The sequence below is a fragment of the Mixophyes fleayi genome, chromosome 1, assembly GCF_038048845.1.
Source record: "Mixophyes fleayi isolate aMixFle1 chromosome 1, aMixFle1.hap1, whole genome shotgun sequence".
NCBI classification, from domain to species: Eukaryota; Metazoa; Chordata; class Amphibia; order Anura; family Limnodynastidae; genus Mixophyes; species Mixophyes fleayi.
Window position 1 is genome coordinate 55309304 of NC_134402.1, and position 20408 is coordinate 55329711.

The 20408-nt window shown below is 40.3% G+C and overlaps 1 protein-coding gene across 2 annotated transcripts in view; it reads right to left on the bottom strand.

Moving 5' to 3' along the window:
• ARAP2 (ArfGAP with RhoGAP domain, ankyrin repeat and PH domain 2) overlaps positions 1-20408 on the bottom strand; it is a 227216-nt gene that overhangs the window by 37161 nt on the left and 169647 nt on the right. For both annotated transcript variants that reach the window (XM_075194768.1, XM_075194769.1), the window contains exons 26-28: positions 17609-17726; positions 11512-11637; positions 2792-2931 (exon numbers count right to left, since the gene is read on the bottom strand). In XM_075194768.1, coding sequence (XP_075050869.1) covers positions 2792-2931; positions 11512-11637; positions 17609-17726 — 384 coding nt within the window. The remainder of the gene's footprint in view (positions 1-2791; positions 2932-11511; positions 11638-17608; positions 17727-20408) is intronic.

Sequence of the window (20408 nt, forward strand, 5' to 3'; positions counted from 1 at the left end):
TAAAGTTTAGTGAATATACTTGGTGGCATTTGTATATATCCTTGAAGCTGCAGAAGTTTCTGTGAGGGCACACAAGCTGGATTCGTATTACATAGTCTCAAGGTGGCATTGACAACTAGGAGCCAACATTCAGTACTGTAGTGCTTGCCACAAAATGACTTGACAAGAAATGAAACATTACTGAGTGCATTTATCCAACAAGTTGTTTAATATAAATCGGTTGAGAAATTATCAATTAAAAGTCAGTACTTTGTTAAAATTTATTTACTGATAGGGTATTCCAAAGGCATTGCTTTGACATGACTCTGCACGTTAGCACCTACTGTGTATTATCATCATCTTCAGCATTTATTTATGTAGCGCCAGCAGCTTCCGTAGCGCTTTACAATTGGGAACAAACAGTAATAAAACAATACTGGGTAATACATACAGACAGAGAGGTAAGAGAACCCTGCTTGCTAGCTTACAATCTATAGTTTCAGTCATTCACACTACAATTTTACAATTATGGCTATTTTGCCCATATTTATGCATTTTGTAGGTTTCAATACAAGTATGCACATATGCAAAAGGGACACAAAGTGCAAATCAGCCGTGTGAAGGAGCTCCTATATCGCCGCTGATGATCCAGTCGCGGTGGGCAGAGATTAAGCAACGCATAATGGCCGCTAGCATTTCACTGCTGTTTACATGCGCCCAACTTAGGCGCAGATTAAAATATGAACTGGCTGAAAGACAGAACATTTCAACCAACGAAATTGTCTCTCATATATTACTCCACAGTAAGTTAGGTTCAAACAAAGGAAAAACATGTGCTCACAGGACAAGAAGTCATAACTAAGAAACACAGAGCAGTGAGTCATCATTGCTGTTGTCCAGTTGTGTGGGTGTGGTATAGGTCACAAGCCCACCCTGAAGCAAGGCATTCTGGGTAAAGCTTTATAACAGGCTTGTCCAACCTGCGGCCCTCCAGATGTTGTGAAACTACAAGTCCCAGCATGCCCTTCCAGCTATCAACAGGTTGTCTACTGGCAAAGCATGCTGGGGCTTGTAGTTTCACAACATCTGGAGGGCCACAGGTTGGACAGGCCTGCTTTATAAGCTTCAACTCAGTCTGTAAAAGGCCTCTTTCGATCACACCACATACACACTTGGAAGTTGGGGACTTCTCTTACACCTGGAGCCCACAAGACATAATCACTCCACAGTAAGCTTATATTATGTGTCTTAAACTTTTATCTTCTTATATCTGTCTGTATAACTTTCCTTGCTTGCATGTATTTCTATTAACTCTGTTTATTTACCTTATATGTATTCTGCCTGCAACTTATAATACTTTGCTTGCACATATATGTAAAGTTTATATCTATTTTCTATTAACTCTCTGAATCTTTAAGTAACCTTTTCACACATACTTTATAAAAGCTAGCTTTACTATTTACACTACAATGAACTCTAACTTCCATCCCCCTCATCTCTTTCTCACCCTCTATGCTAGGTCTGACCACATGTTAACCACACAGGCACTATGTAATCTTCCTGTATCACTCTCTCATTTATCTTATATTTTTCTCTCTCTCTCTCATTTAATCTTTCTTTATTAACCACCTAAACACATTTGTACACATTTTATACATACACTAACATCTGCTTGCTTTAAACACATTCTTTTTCTCTCTTGTTACATCTTTACACACATTACACGAAAGAACAATACTGAACATACACTCCTATACATTTCTGTCTTACAGCATATACACTAGTACATATAAATATATATAGACACACAACAGAATAGGATATTATATACTTACTTCTGAAGTTTTAGCATTGTCTGTTTAATCTATAATGTATTATCTGTATTGTATGTATGCATTCATGTACTGTATGTTTGATTATCTTTGTAAAGTAAAAGACTTGTATCTTTATGCCTGCTTAGTATGTTTAGATAACTGAAGTGAATAGGATGAATGGATGTTTATATAGATAATGCAGTATAGTGAGGTAATTGATAGATTGGTATTTATTTAGCGATTAACACATAATGGTGGGCTATTTGACGGTGAAAGTCAATAGATGTGTAATATTTAGGCGATATATATATATAGCCTTGTCAAACACAGGAATTGCGTAAGCCGCTCCTACAAATTTCTAGTTGGGATGCGCAAGCATAACAACTGGAATACCTTGTTTATGGTTGGCATGGTATAAGGTGAAAGCTCAAAAGGTTGAGTGAAATAATGCATCTAAAGAACATCTGAGATGTCACGGGTGCATATTATTTGATACGACTAAAATAGCGAAAAAGACGCAAATTGCATTATATCCCAATAATTAATGAGATTGGTTATTAATAAGATCAAAGGCATTGTATCATTATCATGGCGGATCCCAGGATCCTATTACAAGCCCCAATATAGAATTTGTAATGCAAGTTTAAAGCTGCACCTGGCTGTGCAATCTTCCCTTTATTTTATTAGAGAAAATAAAACATAAATAATATTTGTAATGCCAGAAATTAATCATTTGTTATTGTGATTATTTTAATCTGGCCCAACACGCTCAAAGAAAATTCAAATACTATTCATAAATATAACTATAATATGACACAGTGAACAACACAGCTTAATTTATATATGGCAGTTCAATTATTTGAATAGTTTAGTACAGGTGTTAACTTTATGTGAACAACTTTATATACTTATTTAGACCTTCTGCACAGAAGGATTACAAGCAAACATACATTTGAAAGTATATTGTCAGTATCAGCCAAATGTTGAAATAACTCTACCTTTATGTCTTTGTAGATGAGAAGCTTCCTTTCCCTCAAAACAAAATATCTCTCTTGAAACTTGTTTCCAGAAAGAAGTTTTGAGGAGTCCTCTTTGTATTTCATATTACCCGACTGAATTTGACGGGAAGTATTCCTACCTAGAATAAAACACACATTACTTGTCTGAATTATATTGTTATAAATGAAAATTGTTGGATAAGCAACTATTTTAGGTCTTTTGTTTACATATTCAAAAATAAATTATTATTTTTAATACACGGAGAAGCAGAAAATGAACTATTTTAACGTTTGAGACTAATTTTAATGTAGTGTACGATAGGTTAAATATTCACAACTTTACCAGAACTAGGCTTTGCATATAGAGAACATTCTAATTCTCAAATCTAATATCCAAGTCAACTGTCTTACCTTTTTATTCCTTCAAATGCTCAGGTCCTTGAAAAATGCCATACTGAGACCTAAGGTATTAGCTAAAAAAGGTTGACTACCTACCATTGGTAAAGTCTATATAAACAAGATACAGATTACCCAGGTATGGTACATTTAATGGCAGCGCCTTTCTATAGTCATATAACAGAACAGATACGTTTACCGAGTATGGTTTTAATGGGCATATGTTACATGAACTAGCATGTGATCATATACCTAAAATGTAGGATGGAAGATTTGGCCTACATTTGGGTGAATCCTTTTTTAGAAATAAGTGAGGAGCATTCACCAATCAACCATAAGGTATGGGACATTTGAGGAAGTCCACTTTTTGTCAACATGATTTATATATTTAAATAATATTCTGAAGTACAGATTAATATTAAACTAAACATTGGCTTCAACTAAGATGTAAAAAATGCCACTGTGGTAAAAGCAGAGGACCAGGCCTGTTAATAAGGGTTAATCTCCAAGGTTTAAGACTAACTTTGGCTTTGATAAAGTCTCATTTAAAGAGACAAAACACGTCAGTCAGTTTTGCCTTTTCCGTCACACTACCGGTCCGAGCACCCTTGTATACGGTCACTTTACCGCTGGGAACTGATTTCATGAGGAATAAGGAGACTCCAATTCTGTTTCTGCCTGGACAGATTAATTTGTTGCGCACTATACTAGGGAGCACAACTACGACCGGAGAGCTGCGGGAAGATGAAAACACCAGGGTGGTCGTAAGTGTCCATGGATTCGTTTCCCTGTATTTACTTCATCTGGACATATGCAAGCTTGCTAATCCGGATAACGTTTATTCATATCATTTGCTGTTAGTTCTGTTTGGAGAACTGCTCAATTCATAAGAGACAAGTGGAAATGGGAGAGAGCTCCCTTATATCAATTGACATTGATTTCTTACTACCCAGTACTCTGAGGGTCCCATCCATTTAATATATATATATATATATATATATATATATATATATATATATATATATATATATATATATAAGGCGATCTTTACTGACCAATTTATAGCGATATAACTTTCATTGTGAGCTTTCTAATAATTTTATATTTATCGGCTAGTACTATGTGTTTTTTTATATATTGCATAGACTGATTTTACTGTGATGAACTATTAAATGTATTTTACTATATTTCTGGCGTGACTGTTGTATATATTCTGCCTTGGTTTTTTGATAGAGGCAAACATTTTATGTAATACATTACACATCACTTTTTATATTTTATATTTTGACACCTACTTTTACATCACACTCCAGCACTGCTATTTTTGTGTGTTTCACATTTATATATTTAAATAACTTTCTGAAACCCCAAGATATATAAAACTAAACATTAGTTTCATCTAAGATGTAAAAAATGCCATTGTGGTAAAAGCTGAAGACCAGGCCTGTTAATAATGGTCAATCTTCTGTCGGTAATAAAAGGCTTTTAACCCAGGACTTAAGTAATGTGGATGTTTTAGTCACTATGGGCCTCTTCATTTAAGATCCTTAATGAATCAGGCACTATGTCACTATATGATAATACTATTGAGGTCTATTTTTGTGCTTGGGTATATCTGTTAAAGTATCTATATACTGTATACATGTTAAATCACTGTATCGGTAACAGAGCCCAGTGACCAGGATAGAAAATAGGCCATTCTCCAAAAAGTGGACAAAATAACATTTCATCTATACCCAGGCCCGGCGCTCCCATTAGGCAAGGTTAGGCACTTGCCTAGGGCGCCGGGCTCTGGAGGGCGCCACAACAATGTAAATTACTTTAAAACTGTGCGGCGACCGCTGACCATACCTGTCACGGCCGCCGCACAGCATTCAGATGCACGGTGGAGGGGGGAGAGGCTCCGGAGCAGAGAGGCAGCGGTGGTGTGACAAGGTAAGGAAAGACGGGGTGAGGGTGGAGGAGGGCGCCGATTTTTTCAAAATGTCTAGGGCGCCATGGACCCTGGCACCGGCCCTGTCTATACCGGCACCTTCTCAAGTATCAAGTGACCATTGTCCTCAATGTTTTATAACTATTCCACCTGCCCCACTCCCAGACCCAGTGAAGACCAACATAGGAAGAGACCAAGAGCCAGGGCAGGCACAAAACATCTAGGAAAGCCGCTAGTGATAAAGACTCACAACAATGTTCCTTCCCTGTGAAACCTGAGACTGGTACCCTGTGGTATAGCCATAGTTTAAAAGCTTTGAGTTGGGCAAAATAAGACAACCTTTTGTGTGGTCCTGTGTATTCAACCTTTAAAGTAGTCCCATCACACATCTCTAAACCTTTACGTAACGCCTCTATGAATAACCACTAAAACCATATTCCGAAATCTTAGTTTACTTTGCTTGGCATACACTTGAAACAAATAGACTGTCATGAAGGAGATGCTATATATCATCATCAGTTATTTATATAGCGCCACTAATTCCGCAGCGCTGTACAGAGAACTCATTCACATCAGTCCCTGCCCCACTGGAGCTTACAGTCTAAATTCCCTAATATAGACACACAGACAGACTAGGGTCAATTTTGATAGCAGCCAATTAACCTACTAGTATGTTTTGGAGTGTGGGAGGAAACCGGAGCACCCGGAGGAAACCCACGCAAACACAGAACATACAAACTCCACACAGATAAGGCCATAGTCGGGAATTGAACTCATGACCCCAGCGCTGTGAGGCAGAAGTGCTAACCATTAGGCCACTGTTCAGCTATATATTTTTACCCTTCTAATCCAGGGGATTGGGTTTAATTTCAAGTTGTACATCTTTCTCATTATGTCTAATTTTATGAAAGAAATCTATTTCAGGGGACTGTAGTCTGTGTAATTAATCCAAACACATTTTCATCAGCTTTTGACTTTGGTACAAATTTGCCTTTTAAAATATTTTTTTTAATTTATAAAAATAACAAATTTGTTAGCATGGGATCTAACCCTAGGAGTTGTGATCAGAAATGAATAAAGTGCACTCAGAAGTCTATATTTTAAAGAAACACATAACAGTTATTTCCTGTTTTGTTTAACTTTTTTTACTGTATAATTTCGAAAGTTGTGAAGATGCACTTTGTGCCCTTTATAATGGATTCAAGATATTTAACTAAAAGCTATTCCTACATAAAATGCATTATAAACTGTACATAGCAGGAACACATACTTAGTGATATTGATACTTTAGGGGTTAAATCGCACTTAACTGCATTTTTCTTTAATTGCCATTTCACTGCTAAATGCAGGAACTGTTGTTTCATGTACATGAGAATTTATTTTATCAGTGATAATATGTTGGCAAGGTAATAAATCACGGAAGAATTATAAGACATTGAAGACGAATATTAGGCACATTATTTGTGCTTTAGAAATCCATACATTAGCGGATTGGATATTTTTTTTATTTATTTCTTGTACTAAAATCACACTATGCAAAGAGTAACACACTTGGAATACAATTTTAGCATCATTAAAATAAAGAATAAACTTTTTCAAATAACTTGTGTTAGCAATGCATCAGCCATTTCTTAACACACACTGGGTCTGAGTCATTAAGGAGAGCAAAGCAAATTAATTTATTTTACAAATAAGGAAAAAAAAATGGCCTTTTTTTTCATGTAGCACACAAATGTTTGAAAGCTTTATTTCTGCACTGAAATTTAAAGTTGATCTAGGACTATAAATCTGTTCCCACATTTTAAATTTACCTCCCCTCCAATGCAACGTGGTTTTGCCCAGGTGCAAAGTTACTCTTTTTTATGCTTTGCTCTCCTTAATGACTCAGGCCCAATATGTTTATGATACTTGTAATATATTGTCCCTCGTAAGTAAAATATAATAATAATAATAGCAATACCTATCAACAATGCCAGCAGTGCAATTACATTATTGACTCTAGTATCGATGATGCTCTAAAATTAATTATAAAAATAATTTAATGCTCTTTCATGCACCATTAAAATGCAGACATACACTGCTTCTGCTTATTTGTGCAAGTGTAACACATAGAGCGCTACACTATTAGACATCGCCCACCCTGTGGAGAGGTTATCAGGGGGGTGTTTAGTTTAATGAGGCTGGTGCCTCACCTAACATGGCCTCAGTGAAGCAGACAGCCCGTTGCCATCAGTGGGCGGAGCTTAGCTACACAGTGCATTTAATATAGCCCCTGCAGGGGTAATAAAAGGAAAGGAGAGTCCCATTAAGTTAAGCCCATGAAAGTAAGGGGGAGTGCACGGCGGATGCTGTGGAAGCACATTTTTGACCTATTAGGGGGCGTTGAGACCCCCAGCTAACAGTAGCTTGCAGTAACAAGGGCTGTAGCAAGGGTCAGTGTTAAGCAGAAAGGGGGGAGAGCCCGAACTACTCACAACCAAGGGCCACAGCAAGTAACAGCAGAGCGATCCCCCCCAACTCTAGTCATTATATTCTGCTTTTAATCTTTAAAAATGCCAAGTAAAACAGCTTTTTAAATTAGAAAAGAAGAAATTGATTTTAAAAAAGTTTCAGGAGGGTGGGGTGGAATTACGAACATCCCTACTGTAATTTTAAATGGGCAATGGCAGGACCCGCTGCGTGTATAATGTGGAACCCTTAATCCTAACTGTAACCCTAAACCTAATCGTAACCCTAACCCTATTCCTAACCCTAACCATAGTCACCATAGCACAGGCGGCTTCTTCTCCAGTAACAATTTGCTTCAGATGTCTTTATGGTAAGTCTGTATTTATTATTATTTATTTTATTATTATTATTAATTTCTATTTATAGGGAGCCACTAGGTGTCCACTGCGCCGTACAGGTACAAACAATACAAGATGAGACCGTACAGAACAGTAAACAATCACAGTAACTCAGTGAGCTCAAGGCACAGCTAGAGGGGGGGGGAGGGGAGAGGGGAAGGTCAGCCAACAACGGCACCTAGGAGGGAGGGCACGGATGAGAGGGAGACCCCCATGGGGAAGAGGAGGGAGCGAGATGGGACGGAGGAAGAGGGTCCTCGAAGAGGAAGGCAGGGTAGCTGGCGAGCAGAGTTAAAAGTGGTGAAGACAGGAGGTGAGAAGACCCTGCTCAAAGGAGCGTACAATTTAAGGGGTGGGGTAGACTAAAAGAGAGACACAGGGGGAGAGGGAGAGAAGGAGGAACGGAGGATAAGGATAGGGGAAGGGGAATGGAGGGGGAAGAGTCAGAAGAAAAAGTAGGAAGTTAAGTGGGAGACTGGAACGCTTTAAGAAAAAGGTGGGTTTTAAAACACCGTTTGAAACTGGACAGATTAGGGGAAGTTCTGATGGAGGGAGGGAGCTTGTTCCAGTGGAGGGGGGCAGCGCGGGCGAAGTCTTGGATACGCGCGTGGGAGAAGATGATCAGGGGGGGAGAGAGGCGACGGTCATTGGCCGATTAGAGAGGGCGGGATGGAGCATCAATAAAGAGGAGGGAGGAGATGAAGGGTGCTGTGGAGTTGGCGAGGGCCTTATATGTAAGAGTGAGGAGCTTGAACAGGATTCTGTAGGGTAAGGGGAGCCAGTGAAGGGATTGGTAGAGGGGGGAGACAGAAGAGGAGCGGCGAGAAAGGAAGATAAGCCTAGCGGCAGCGTTAAGTACAGATCGAAGGGGAGCGAGGTGAGAGTGGGGGAGGCCAGTAAGGAGGAGGTTGCAGTAGTCCATGCGGGAGATGATCAGACAGTGAATAAGACATTTAGTGGCATCTTGGGAAAGGAAGGGCCGGATGCGAGCGATGTTACGCAGCTGGAGGCGGCAGGATTTAGCAAGAGAGAGAATGTGGGGGCCAAAGGAGAGCGAGGAGTCGAGGATGACCCCGATGCAGCGAAGTTGGGGGACAGGGGAGATAGAGGTGTTGTCGACAGTGATAGAGAGGTCAGAAGGGGGCGAGGGGGAGGGAAGACTATAAGTTCAGTTTTGGCAAGGTTAAGTTTGAGGAATCGAGAGGACATCCAGGAGGAGATGGCAGAGAGGCAGGCGGACTTCTTAGAGAGGAGGGAGGGGGAGAGATCAGGAGAGGAGAGGTAAACTTGAGTGTCGTCAGCGTAGAGATGATAGTTGAGGCCGTAGGAGCTGATGAGTTCACCTAGGGAAGAGGTGTATAGAGAGAAGAGTAAGGGTCCCAAAACAGAGCCCTGAGGGACCCCGACTGGAAGGGTGGACGGGGGGGAGAGAGACCCAGAGGTGGTGACGGAGAAGGAACGGTCAGCAAGGTAAGACTGGAAGGTGTGGAGGAGGAGGGGGTGATCGACGGTGTCGAAGGCTGCAGAGAGATCAAGGAGGATGAAAAGGGAGAAGTGGCCCCTGGCTTTAGCCGAGAGGAGATCATTGGTGGATTTAGCCAGGGCAGTTTCAGTGGAGTGAAGGGGGCGGAAATCAGACTGGAGAGGATCAAGGAGGGAGCGTTCAGAAAGGTAGGAGGAAAGACGGCTACAGACGAGCCTCTCGAGAATATAGTAGACAAAGGGGAGAAGGGATATGGGCCGATAGTTAGAATGAGAAGTGGGGTCAAGATTAGGTTTTTTAAGAATGGGGAAACGAGAGCATGTTTGAAGGAGGAGGGGAAGATGCCGGAGGAGAGGGAGAGATTAAAAGAGTTGAGCGAGGTGGGAGCAGGTAGTGGGGGAAAGGGAGCGAAGAAGGTGGGAGGGGATGGGATCCAGGGGACAGGTAGAGGGGGGGGGGGGAGGATGAAATGAGAGATGTGGACTTCCTCACCCGTGGTAGGGCGGAAGGAGTGGAGGGGAAGGTGGCTAGAGAGGGAGGACAGAAGAGTGGGGGGTGGACGAGAGAGTGGAGGAGGAGATTTCAAGTCGGATGGCCTCCATTTTAGAGGAGAAAAAGGAGGCAAAGTCGGAGGCAGTCAGGGACGAGGGGGTGGGAGGAGGGGGCGGGGCCAGGAGAGTGCTGAAGGTGGCGAAGAGGCGGCGGGGGTTAGAGGATTGGGAAAGGATGAGGGACTTAAAGAAAGATTGTTTAGCGAGTGAGAGGGCAGAGCTGTATTTACTCCACGTCGGTATTACAGTATTCTGCATTTTTGGTTCGCTTTAACTACTGTCAGTATTATGGCATCTGGAGTAATCACTACCAGCGGGTGCAAGTGATACAGAAAAATAGATGCCCAAAGGTTGAAACGGACATTGGGCGAGCGCTTAGCTTAGCACGCCCTTACTGTACATTGACTATGTGCATGTGCCCAGTGCCCTCCCTCTACCACCCATGGAATCATATACTGTAGTAAGTGTCCTTTGCGCTGAAAGATGAATTGGATGTTGCTGCATTCACTGGCGAATGGTCCATTTCTAGGCATGCGCTGAATGATTTCGTGCAAAATATGGCGCATATCGGTATTTACGTTCCCTATTGAATCAGGCCCAGAATGACTCCTTTGAGGATGCAGCGTAGAAAAGAACACCAATTTAAGTACACCTATTGGAAGATCTATTTGGATTTTTTTTTCCTATTTGGACACTGTAACTGAACCGAGCACAGTGTGTATACACCCTGGATATATTTTATGCAGTGTTTATATTGTTCAGAAAGGCTTTTAAATAATATCTGTACTGCAGCATGTTTCCACTAATTAAACTGTGGACTTTACTTGTCCTGTGGGCCTTTTTGGTCTTTGTCAGTCTTTGATAGATTATTGTTCTTGTGTAATTGGCAAAGTCTCTTGGATGCCATTGATCTGTACATAAGAATGAGCTAAAGGCACAAGTGAAATGAGTACAGGGAATTGTATCCCACAAGAGTACAAGGAAATTAAGAACAGCATTTAATAAAGACTTTTAGATACATTTTAAATAAACGCCTTAACACTTTAGCGGTTCTCAAATCCTCTTCCTCATGGTACAATTGAACAAGACAATGTTTAACATGGATTATGCTTATGCTTTGCAGACACTTTAACCATAAAATTATATACTGAGACTTTCATTGTTCTTAGCCTGTCAGTTATACATTACACATATACTATGCAAAATTATAAATGTGTTACCCAGCAACAAAAGAACCATCAAATAACAAGAGGCAAAAATAGCATATTCAGAACCACACTTCACTTTGTCATATTTGCATCAATGTGGCACATAGGCAGCTATTGATTATATCTAAACATTTCATATTTTGTTCTTAGAAACCAAACAGCCTGGAAATAACATTATTATTAAAGGATTGTTACTACTATTAACAATATTCCTCAGTAGGATGAAATAAAAAAAAAGTATTTGCCTTTCAAGCCACATGAATCTGTATGTCATATTTTTTATAAATGAAAACTATAACATACCCAAACTCATCAAGTGATTACTTGTAGAAAACGGTTTTACAAGTAGGTAGGCATTTCCAGGGTCACGAAGCATACTCCATTCTAGAACGGTCTCTAAAACTTTTTCCTTGTAGTGCATGGGACGCTCTGTAAAATAAAATATATTTATTTGCATGTTGCATTCACAGTATAATTTTATGTAGTATTACACAATTAAATATTAGAGTAGTGTGTGTGAGGGGGGGGGCACGAGAGACCCATTGGCAAAATAAGAAGTCCCATGTGCACCCCGCGTTCCCAACCACAGTAATTGTTTTTCTTTTTTATCCTTTTTCTCTGCTGTCATAGTGGACAAAGTGCATTTATCCAATACATGTGGCAGGATAGACCAAGATTGGATGGTGATGTCCTCTCACTAGAAAGCCCCATGTTAACCAATAAATTAGGGCTGTGTGTATATGTGATGTTGTATTTATCCACATGTAATGAGTGGCCCCTCAATTCTAAACACTGTATTAGGGAATTTAGAAATAGTTTGAAGTATCAAAGGGGAATTTTTACAAGTACTGTGAGCCTGATGTACCACTTATTCCTCTACTTGTAATTACAAAATGTTGACCCCATTGCATAAAGTTTATGATAACTAAAGAAAATATATATGAGTGTGTCCAGGGCCTGATCAACCACTAGGCTGACCAGGCTGCAGCCTGGGGCGCTGGGTCCCGGGGGGCGCTGCCCTGTGGGTATTTTTTTTTTTTTTTTCCCTTCATTCATTTTAATTTTCGGGGTGGGGGAGGGGGGGTCGCCGCGGGGGGGGGGGGGTGGAGGGCTCGACAATCAAAAGCAATGGTGGTCAGTGGTTAGCAACACACAGCCAATCGCCAGGCTGCCTGTTGCTGTGCAGCAGACAGGAAGCAGGACGTCTTCACTTCCTATCTGCTGATCTGAGGAGAGGAGCGACGCTGGCACAACTACAGGTAATTGAAGGGGGGAACTGCCCTGCATATCTATAGGGAGGGGGGGGAACTGCCCTGCATATCTATAGGGAGGGGGGGGGAACTGCCCTGCATATCTATGGGGAGGGGGGGAACTGCCCTGCATATCTATAAGGAGGGGGGGAACTGCCCTGCATATCTATAAGGAGGGGGGGAACTGCCCTGCATATCTATAGGGAGGGGTAACTGCCCTGCATATCTATAGGAAGGGGGGGGGGAACTACCCTGCATATCTATAGGGAGGGGGGGAACTACCCTGCATATCTATAGGGAGGGGGGGAACTACCCTGCATATCTATAGGGAGGGGGGGGGACTACCCTGCATATCTATAGGGAGGGGGGGACTACCCTGCATATCTATAGGGAGGGAGAGGGGGGACTGTCATGCATATGTATAGGGAGGGAGAGGGGGACTGTCATACAAATCTATAAGGTGGGAGGGGGGGGCTGCCATGAAAATCTATAGGGAGGGAGAGAGGTTGATATGTATGAAGGAGGGCAGAGGAGGGGGGCTGATATATGTGACTGGGGGAGTTTTGATGTGACGGGGGGGATAGCTAGCTAGCAGAGTGGAGGTAAGGAAAATAGCTGCAAGGGGGGTGGATGCAGGGTGGGAGGTAAAGAAAATGGCTGCAGCAGGGGTTAAGGAAATGGCTGTGGGGGGGTTGTGGTTAAGGAAAATGGCTGCAGGGGGTATTTAAAAAATAGAGCAGCTTTGGGGGGCAGAATCTCATGATTGTGTGGTGGTCACATGGGTGGTCTCAGCAATCACTAGAATACTAAATATTAGTGAGATGGGGCTGGTAGAGGTTTGTATTTGATTGACAACAAATATTCAGATATTGCTTATATATGCCTGTCCAATGGGGTACTTTTAGCTGGCCATAATGGAGTGTTTTGTTTTAACTAAAGGGCCTAATCATTCAGGGTTTGCATTATAATACATTTTTGCATTTTCAAAACAGGACGCCAACTTTCCAGAAGCCAGCAAGAGGATAACAAAGTTGCAAGAGAGAAGAGCAAGAACAGGTAAGAGACAATGGCACAATCTGTCTAAATTTGAATGCTGGAGAATACACCTGAACATTCATATTCAGGAGTGTTCCTATACACCTATATATTCGGAGGAGAGGGGGGAGGGGGCGCTGCGGCCATATTAGCCTAGGGCGGCCAGAACCCTTAATCAGGCCCTGAGTGTGTCTGTAAGTATATGGTTAGGTCGATTATTGAGAGGTTAATCAATGGTAAAAAATGGTTTGAACAGGATTCTACTATACATTTCTTGAATCTAAATGTCAATTCAGTCAAATAGGATCAGGGATATTCATTTGTTTGTTTGTTTTCTGATTTGAAATCAAGCCCATGGCCCCAGGTCTTCCAGGCAGCAGTATGTCCCAGTACATAACAGGTAAAAACCTAACTCACCCCCTTACTGCTTTAGAAATTATCACCAGCTCTGCTTCCAATTCCATGTGTGGAAGGTTTGCCCAGCAACATAATAGTTCTGTCATAAAGTCTTCGGGTTGTTGCTTGCTGCATTTTTCTCACCAGTACAATGTGATTATTGAATAGCCTTAATCAACATATGTACAGTATACTGTAGTGACATTTATTCATATGCATAGTAAATTCCCTGACTTTCATCAACCTCACAGTCCCCTCAGTTAAGAAACAAGCTTAGTTTCATTAGTTTCCATAATCTTCTGGGTGGATTGCATGGTGATTTTCCAATTGGTCAGGATAGTTCAGCAGCTAGAAAAATATTTACTGGCCTCACTTTATAATATGCCTAATAGCTTGTTACAGTATTTAAGGAACATGACATCCCAACATTGTCTAATTTGTGATATTATTACAATGTTATGTTGTTTTCCCTTTAAATGTGTAATATCTACTTGCCAATGTTTTTTTAAAAAAAATATTTTAGTCTTAATTGGACTAATTCTAGTTATGGACTCAAGGTCAAAATGTATTTACTAATTGTAGGACATAAGTTATATAAGCATACAATAAACCTTATTTTCAAAATACATAGGTTTTGCACCTTTGACTCTCTTCACTCTTGGGAGACACCTTCACATTCTAAAATTGAGCTTAGGTCTACGAGAAGGATGGAATATCTAAAGAAGCACATTGTGTAAACTATACATCAAAGGCCAGTCTCCTACTACCTAGGAAACACCCCTGTAATTAAATAATTGTTTCAGTTTTCCCCCTGAAATACTGATCAGTTTAGTCTCATTTATGGTTTAAAATAATTATGAGAGTGAGGGGAAATGGAGACAGTCTTTAGGGTTGCACAACTAAAAGTTTCAAAATGTGCCCAATTAAAATAATAGGACAAGACTCAATCTCTGGCAGTTTAGATGTAGTGCAAAATTCAAGTCCTTTTGCAGCATGGATATGGCCCTTCTACATAGCAAGGAACACTCCTTAAATTTGCCCTCCTTCTTGCTCCGCAAATGCATGTGTTTTTTACATGTCAAACATACTGACAACAGCACAATTTGAGGTGAAGATATGTTCAAATAATTCAAACAGGTTCTCAATACAATCGAAACTGCCATGGCCTCCCTGCACTTAAATGACAAACCTTCATCTCGCGTTCACTGTTCAAAGTTCTCATTCATGGTTCAAAATTTGCAATTCACTTGTGCAGTTCAGTGGTGCTTCAAGACATTACAATAAGGCATAATATGTTGCCTGTTTTAAGCTTAGACAGCTACATATTAACTTGAAAGCCATCTTGAAACAATTTTCTGTATCTCTTAAAGCGCTACCAAAGGGGATTTTGCAATGTGTCTAGGCCAGTTTACGCTTTGTAAATGAGGCCCACTGATAAAATATTCAAAAATGTGTACACTCATGATACCTGAAACAAGGTCTTTAAAAAACCTCTTTGCTGTCTGTGATACTCTGGCTGTGAGTGGAACTTATATGTTATATGTTGTACATACATAAAAACATGACATATTCAATATAAATTACCTCTAAAAATGAAGGTGCAACCTTTGTAAATAAATGCATCTATCTATCGATGCATCTACCACTATAAGAACTCTGTGTAAGTGGATTAAATAGAAAGAACAAGTGTGAACTAGACTCCTCTTCACTTATTAGAGTTTTTTTCCCCAATAACCTGACTAGTAGAACCACGGAGGACCTAACTCAGAGACCACTGAGGTTCAGGAGTTACACAACCACAATACCACATGGTATCCCTTAATTCATAACTTTCAAAGATGAATTTAATCAATAATATATTTGAGACTGGATTCAAAAGTGATACATACATTTAAATGAAACCTATAATTAGAATATAAATTACTGTATTGTATTAGATAAAAATGCAGTGCTTCCAATTCAACTGACAAATTATATGTTGCTTTTTTAAAGCATGTTATTGTGAAGGCAAGCTTTTCATCAGAGACAAAACTTAGAGACACGTTAGTGCCTTCTCAGGTGAAGAAATAACATAGAACATGATAGCAAAACAATGCCATACGAGGAACAAAATTTCAATTATATTTAAATGGGACTCATCTCCCACAAACAAAGCATAAGGCATAAGGCATTTTGTGGTAGTCGACATTCATGAGAATTCTGCACATCAATCTGATAGGAACCAGTTTGTGTGTTATTGTTGCAGCTGATTTGCAATGAATGGATAGGTTGATTTTTCATGAATGCAATGCAAAAATGGTATCTCACTATGGTAGATAACAGAAGGTAAATGTATCAAGGTCCGATTTTTTTTCAGCGTTTTTAAATGCGGAAAATAGCAGGTGATAACCCAGGATTCTAGTCCTCAAGTCGCCAAATGTATTAAAGTATTAAAGAATACAAATTTATTTGGACTTGGTTTTCAAGCATTTTTGGATTAAAAGCTGCTGACGAAAGAAGAAGAATTCTGATTGGTGAGTATTTTGGGGTTTTCTTATTTTTAATAAATTTATATGGTATGAATGAGAGGAGGAATATTGTTTTTATTGAGGTTTTATTATTTTTATTAAAAGTATGTGGTTATAAACAGGGAGTTGTGGTTTATTTAACATTTGGTTTTATGGAACTACAGGTCTCAGGCAGCCATGGGTGTTAGGGCATGTTGGCAGTTGTGGTTTTCCAAGTGCCAGCATGCCCTGGCTGCCATAGGTATGGTGCTTGTAGTTATACAAGCATCAGCATGCCCACACTGTTTAAGGCAGCCTAGGCTGGCTGGGACTTGTAGTTTCACAAAACAAAATGGCGTATGTTTGGTTTCTTTACATTACTTTAGTCGTTATTACCCTACACCCACCGCCCGGGGTGTAGGAAGAGCCCTAGTGCTTTCAGTACTGGGCTGGGTGTCCCTAGACGGGGGGCACACTCATTTTTTTCGGTGGACCCCACTCCCTAAGTAATCCAGACCAGCGCTGAACAGCTTGGGGTTGGTGTGTCATTATGGCAGGGGGATTCATGCCGCGTGTCCCCCTGCTATATTGCCACCCACCCCAGCTGGTTTGCCTAGTGCTGGTTATGTTAAAATTGGGGGGACCACGCACAAATTTTTCCCCGATTTTCAAGTAAACTAGCAGTAGGCTGGCAGCACTAGCGTTAATAGTGTTTGGGTGGGGGATCCCACACTTTTTTTTTTTTTTTTACTTTTATCTATTTTTATACTTTTGTCAGCCGCGGGAACCTGCGGCTTTATAGGCAGGGGCAGTGTAACAGTGATGTGTTTACTAATCATGCAGCTTGTATGCAGCATGTTGTATCTGGTGATTTTCCAAGCAAACTCAGGAGAGTTTGCTTAATCGCCGCTTCATACACTTGAGACTTGTATAGCTAGAGTGGCAAACAGTTGGGACTTTGATCCCTATCGATTTGACAGAAACACATCTTTGGCGATTTTACATGAAATCTCAGGTTCATATATCTGGGAGTTTCAACTCTCCCGAGAAAATCGCTGGATTTGCAAAATGCACCTTGATACATTTACCACCAGGTGTACTTTCATTTCATACTAATTTAATAACATATTAAAAATATGTTTTCACTATATTCATTCAACTGGTGACATAAAATTAACTAATCAGCAAGTTTATTGATACGAAGATACATAAACAGACAAATAAAATACATACCAATCTCTCCATTCTCAATTACTTCAAACGTAGTCCAGAACATTTCCTTTTTCAGGGTGATGTTTCTTATACCAGCTACGCAATTTGTCAGTTCTGCAGCTACCATTGTTGGTGAAACCTGAAAAACAAACCATAGACGGTTGTGTTTATTCACATGGGAATAAAGTGCTACTGTTCTTTGCTTCTTTGTTATATCTATGTCTTATTTAGAAAGTTTTTTTCCTAGCCTGAAACATAAGAAGAATTGCCTTTCCAAAGCTCTGGGAAATCAGCATTAAATCATTAATTGAATGGACACAAAATCTGTTCTGAACCTCTCACTTTATCAGACTGCATTTAGACATCAATCTGGGAAAATAAAAATAATAAATAAGAAACTCTGCTAAAGTTGACCACCTCCTATGGTAAATTAAAGGTATATACAAAATATAACACCAGAGGTGGGCTGAACCTGGGGGCATGTGGCCCTCAGCCAGACCCCTTTTGAAGGTATTGGGCTATAATCCAGGTAGCAATAATTATGGCCACCTTATTCACACAGGCTTAGTGCTACAGGAGTCCTATAGGACGAATATTGTTACGGTGAATGACACAGCCAGATAGGCCATGACCACTACCTGGCCAACTAGCTGGAAGCCTCTTTGTCAGTAGCAGAATATCGTAGACAGAGCTTGCTACTAGATTCCTCACAATATGTGAAACACAAACAAGGTTCACATGTGTTTCTTAACTTGTGATTTTACTTGGGAAGGTCAGTGGAGGTTTCTCTATTAACTTGAATGCTTTTACAAGCATTGAATGGAGCAGGCATTGTTCAGAAAAAGGCAGCACGCTCCAGAATGCTAGTAACATTGTTAGTGATTATGGTTTCATTAGAGGCTTTGGTTTCCTTTTTCAGACCCATTTTTTTGGTGTTTTACTAGCAATAAAAATGCTAGATCTAATTTGACCATACTGGCCCGAGCTACCACAAGCCACCCTTAAAAGATCAGCTACTAGCGAGTCTGAATACGTTCAACAGTTTTTCAATCAACAAGGGTGCACCCTCTGGGAAGAGAATACCTGTCATAATGGAAAAGTCAGGAGTTAATAAAATAAAATATAGATTTGGTTGTGATTACTCCCAAGGAGAGAAGTACTGCAAAGGCACTGTGTGTAGGTACACCAGAGGTTAATGGTGCTGAATTTGCTCTAAAGGCCTGTGGAATGTTTATAGTTGGAGAAGTCTGGTGTCCTCCACTGCTAGATAAGATCAGATTGTCTCCTACGTTTATTGCACAAGCTCACAGATGAAATAAGATTTAGGATTCCTTTAGTAGTCACACAGGATAATAGCTGTGATTCCTCCTAATGCAGTATGTTTTAAATAGGAACACGCATTCATCAAGGCAAAACTTTTCATAATTCATATGTGAGAAATATGCACAAATCGGTGTAAATAATGGTACTAGACTCATGTGGAAGATATTGAGATAACACGTCTTCCCAACTACTCCAGATAGTATGTTCTTATTTCATGTGTATCTGTCTGTGTAAATGTATATTCTTTTGAATGAAATTATTATTCTACATCCATGATGTTCCAGAGAAAAACTAGAATTCCTCAATAGAAGTGTCTTGAACAATAGAACTATAAAATAAGTCGTAAAATCAATTAGCATACTCTCAGACTTGTTTAAGTGACCTTCCAATGAAGAGGGATTATGGACAGCAAACATAAAATTGCTAACATGACTTGGGAAATTGTCAGGTATTGGGGATCAATCTGCTATTGAGATGCTGTTTATTTTGCAGCCTTCCCCAGGGCAGATACCATGAAAAATATGTACATTTTCAATTTTTGTTTTATTATTGGTTGTTTTAAGAATCTGGTTTGCATTTATATTTCTGTATGTCATTTCTTTATCTTTTTTTTTATACAAGCAACATTGTGGCTTTATTTGTCATATAAAACTCCAATTAATAATATTCTATTATTGTGGTCTTAACAAATTCACATGTCAGTTATTCTTGGTTGTTATAACACTACAATTATGGAAGATAATTGTTGGGTTTACAATAACTCTGATTAAATAAGGTTGCAATTGAATTTTGAGAAAAGTCAGGGAGTAAATGAAGACTGTCATGATCTGCCTCCCACTGCACTGCAGCACTGTCTATGGGGATGCTGCTGTTGCCTTCTGCAGCTCCTGCCTGGAAAGGACTATATTAGGACTCTACCATTATATGAATCTGGCCTCCAGTACTTCTGTACACTAACGGGACTGCTGTTGTACTTGGACTATTCTCCTACCTGCAGGAGTTAAGTTCAATACTCCTGGATACTTGTCACTTGTCTCTCGCCTTTAAAAGAATGCCTCTCCCAGCAGTCCTGGCCAGCTCATGTGTTGTCTTAGCTGCTGCTGGTTCTTCTATGTACTCTGTGTAATGATCCTGACTGACTTCCTGGTATGGACTCCTGCTTATCCTTCTGTTCGCATCTCAGCTTATGACTCAGACCCTGGTTTTGCTTTGACTTCGCTCCTGCTTTCTCTCTGACATCATTGTGGACCCACTGGATTCTCACCCCTGGCTTGTTTGACCATCCTCTTGTCTGGTTGTCCCGTGAGACTTTCCTACCAGTGTGGATGTGGCTTCTCCTGGCTCTTTATACTTATACTTGCTGCTGCAGACCGTCACACCTCTGCTGTTCCAGTCACCTTGCTTCCAAGCAATCCTGGACTTTCGTGTATTCCTGCTACAGACCATTACACCTCTGCTGATCCAGTCTCCTTGCTTACTAGCATAAGTGGAATACCAG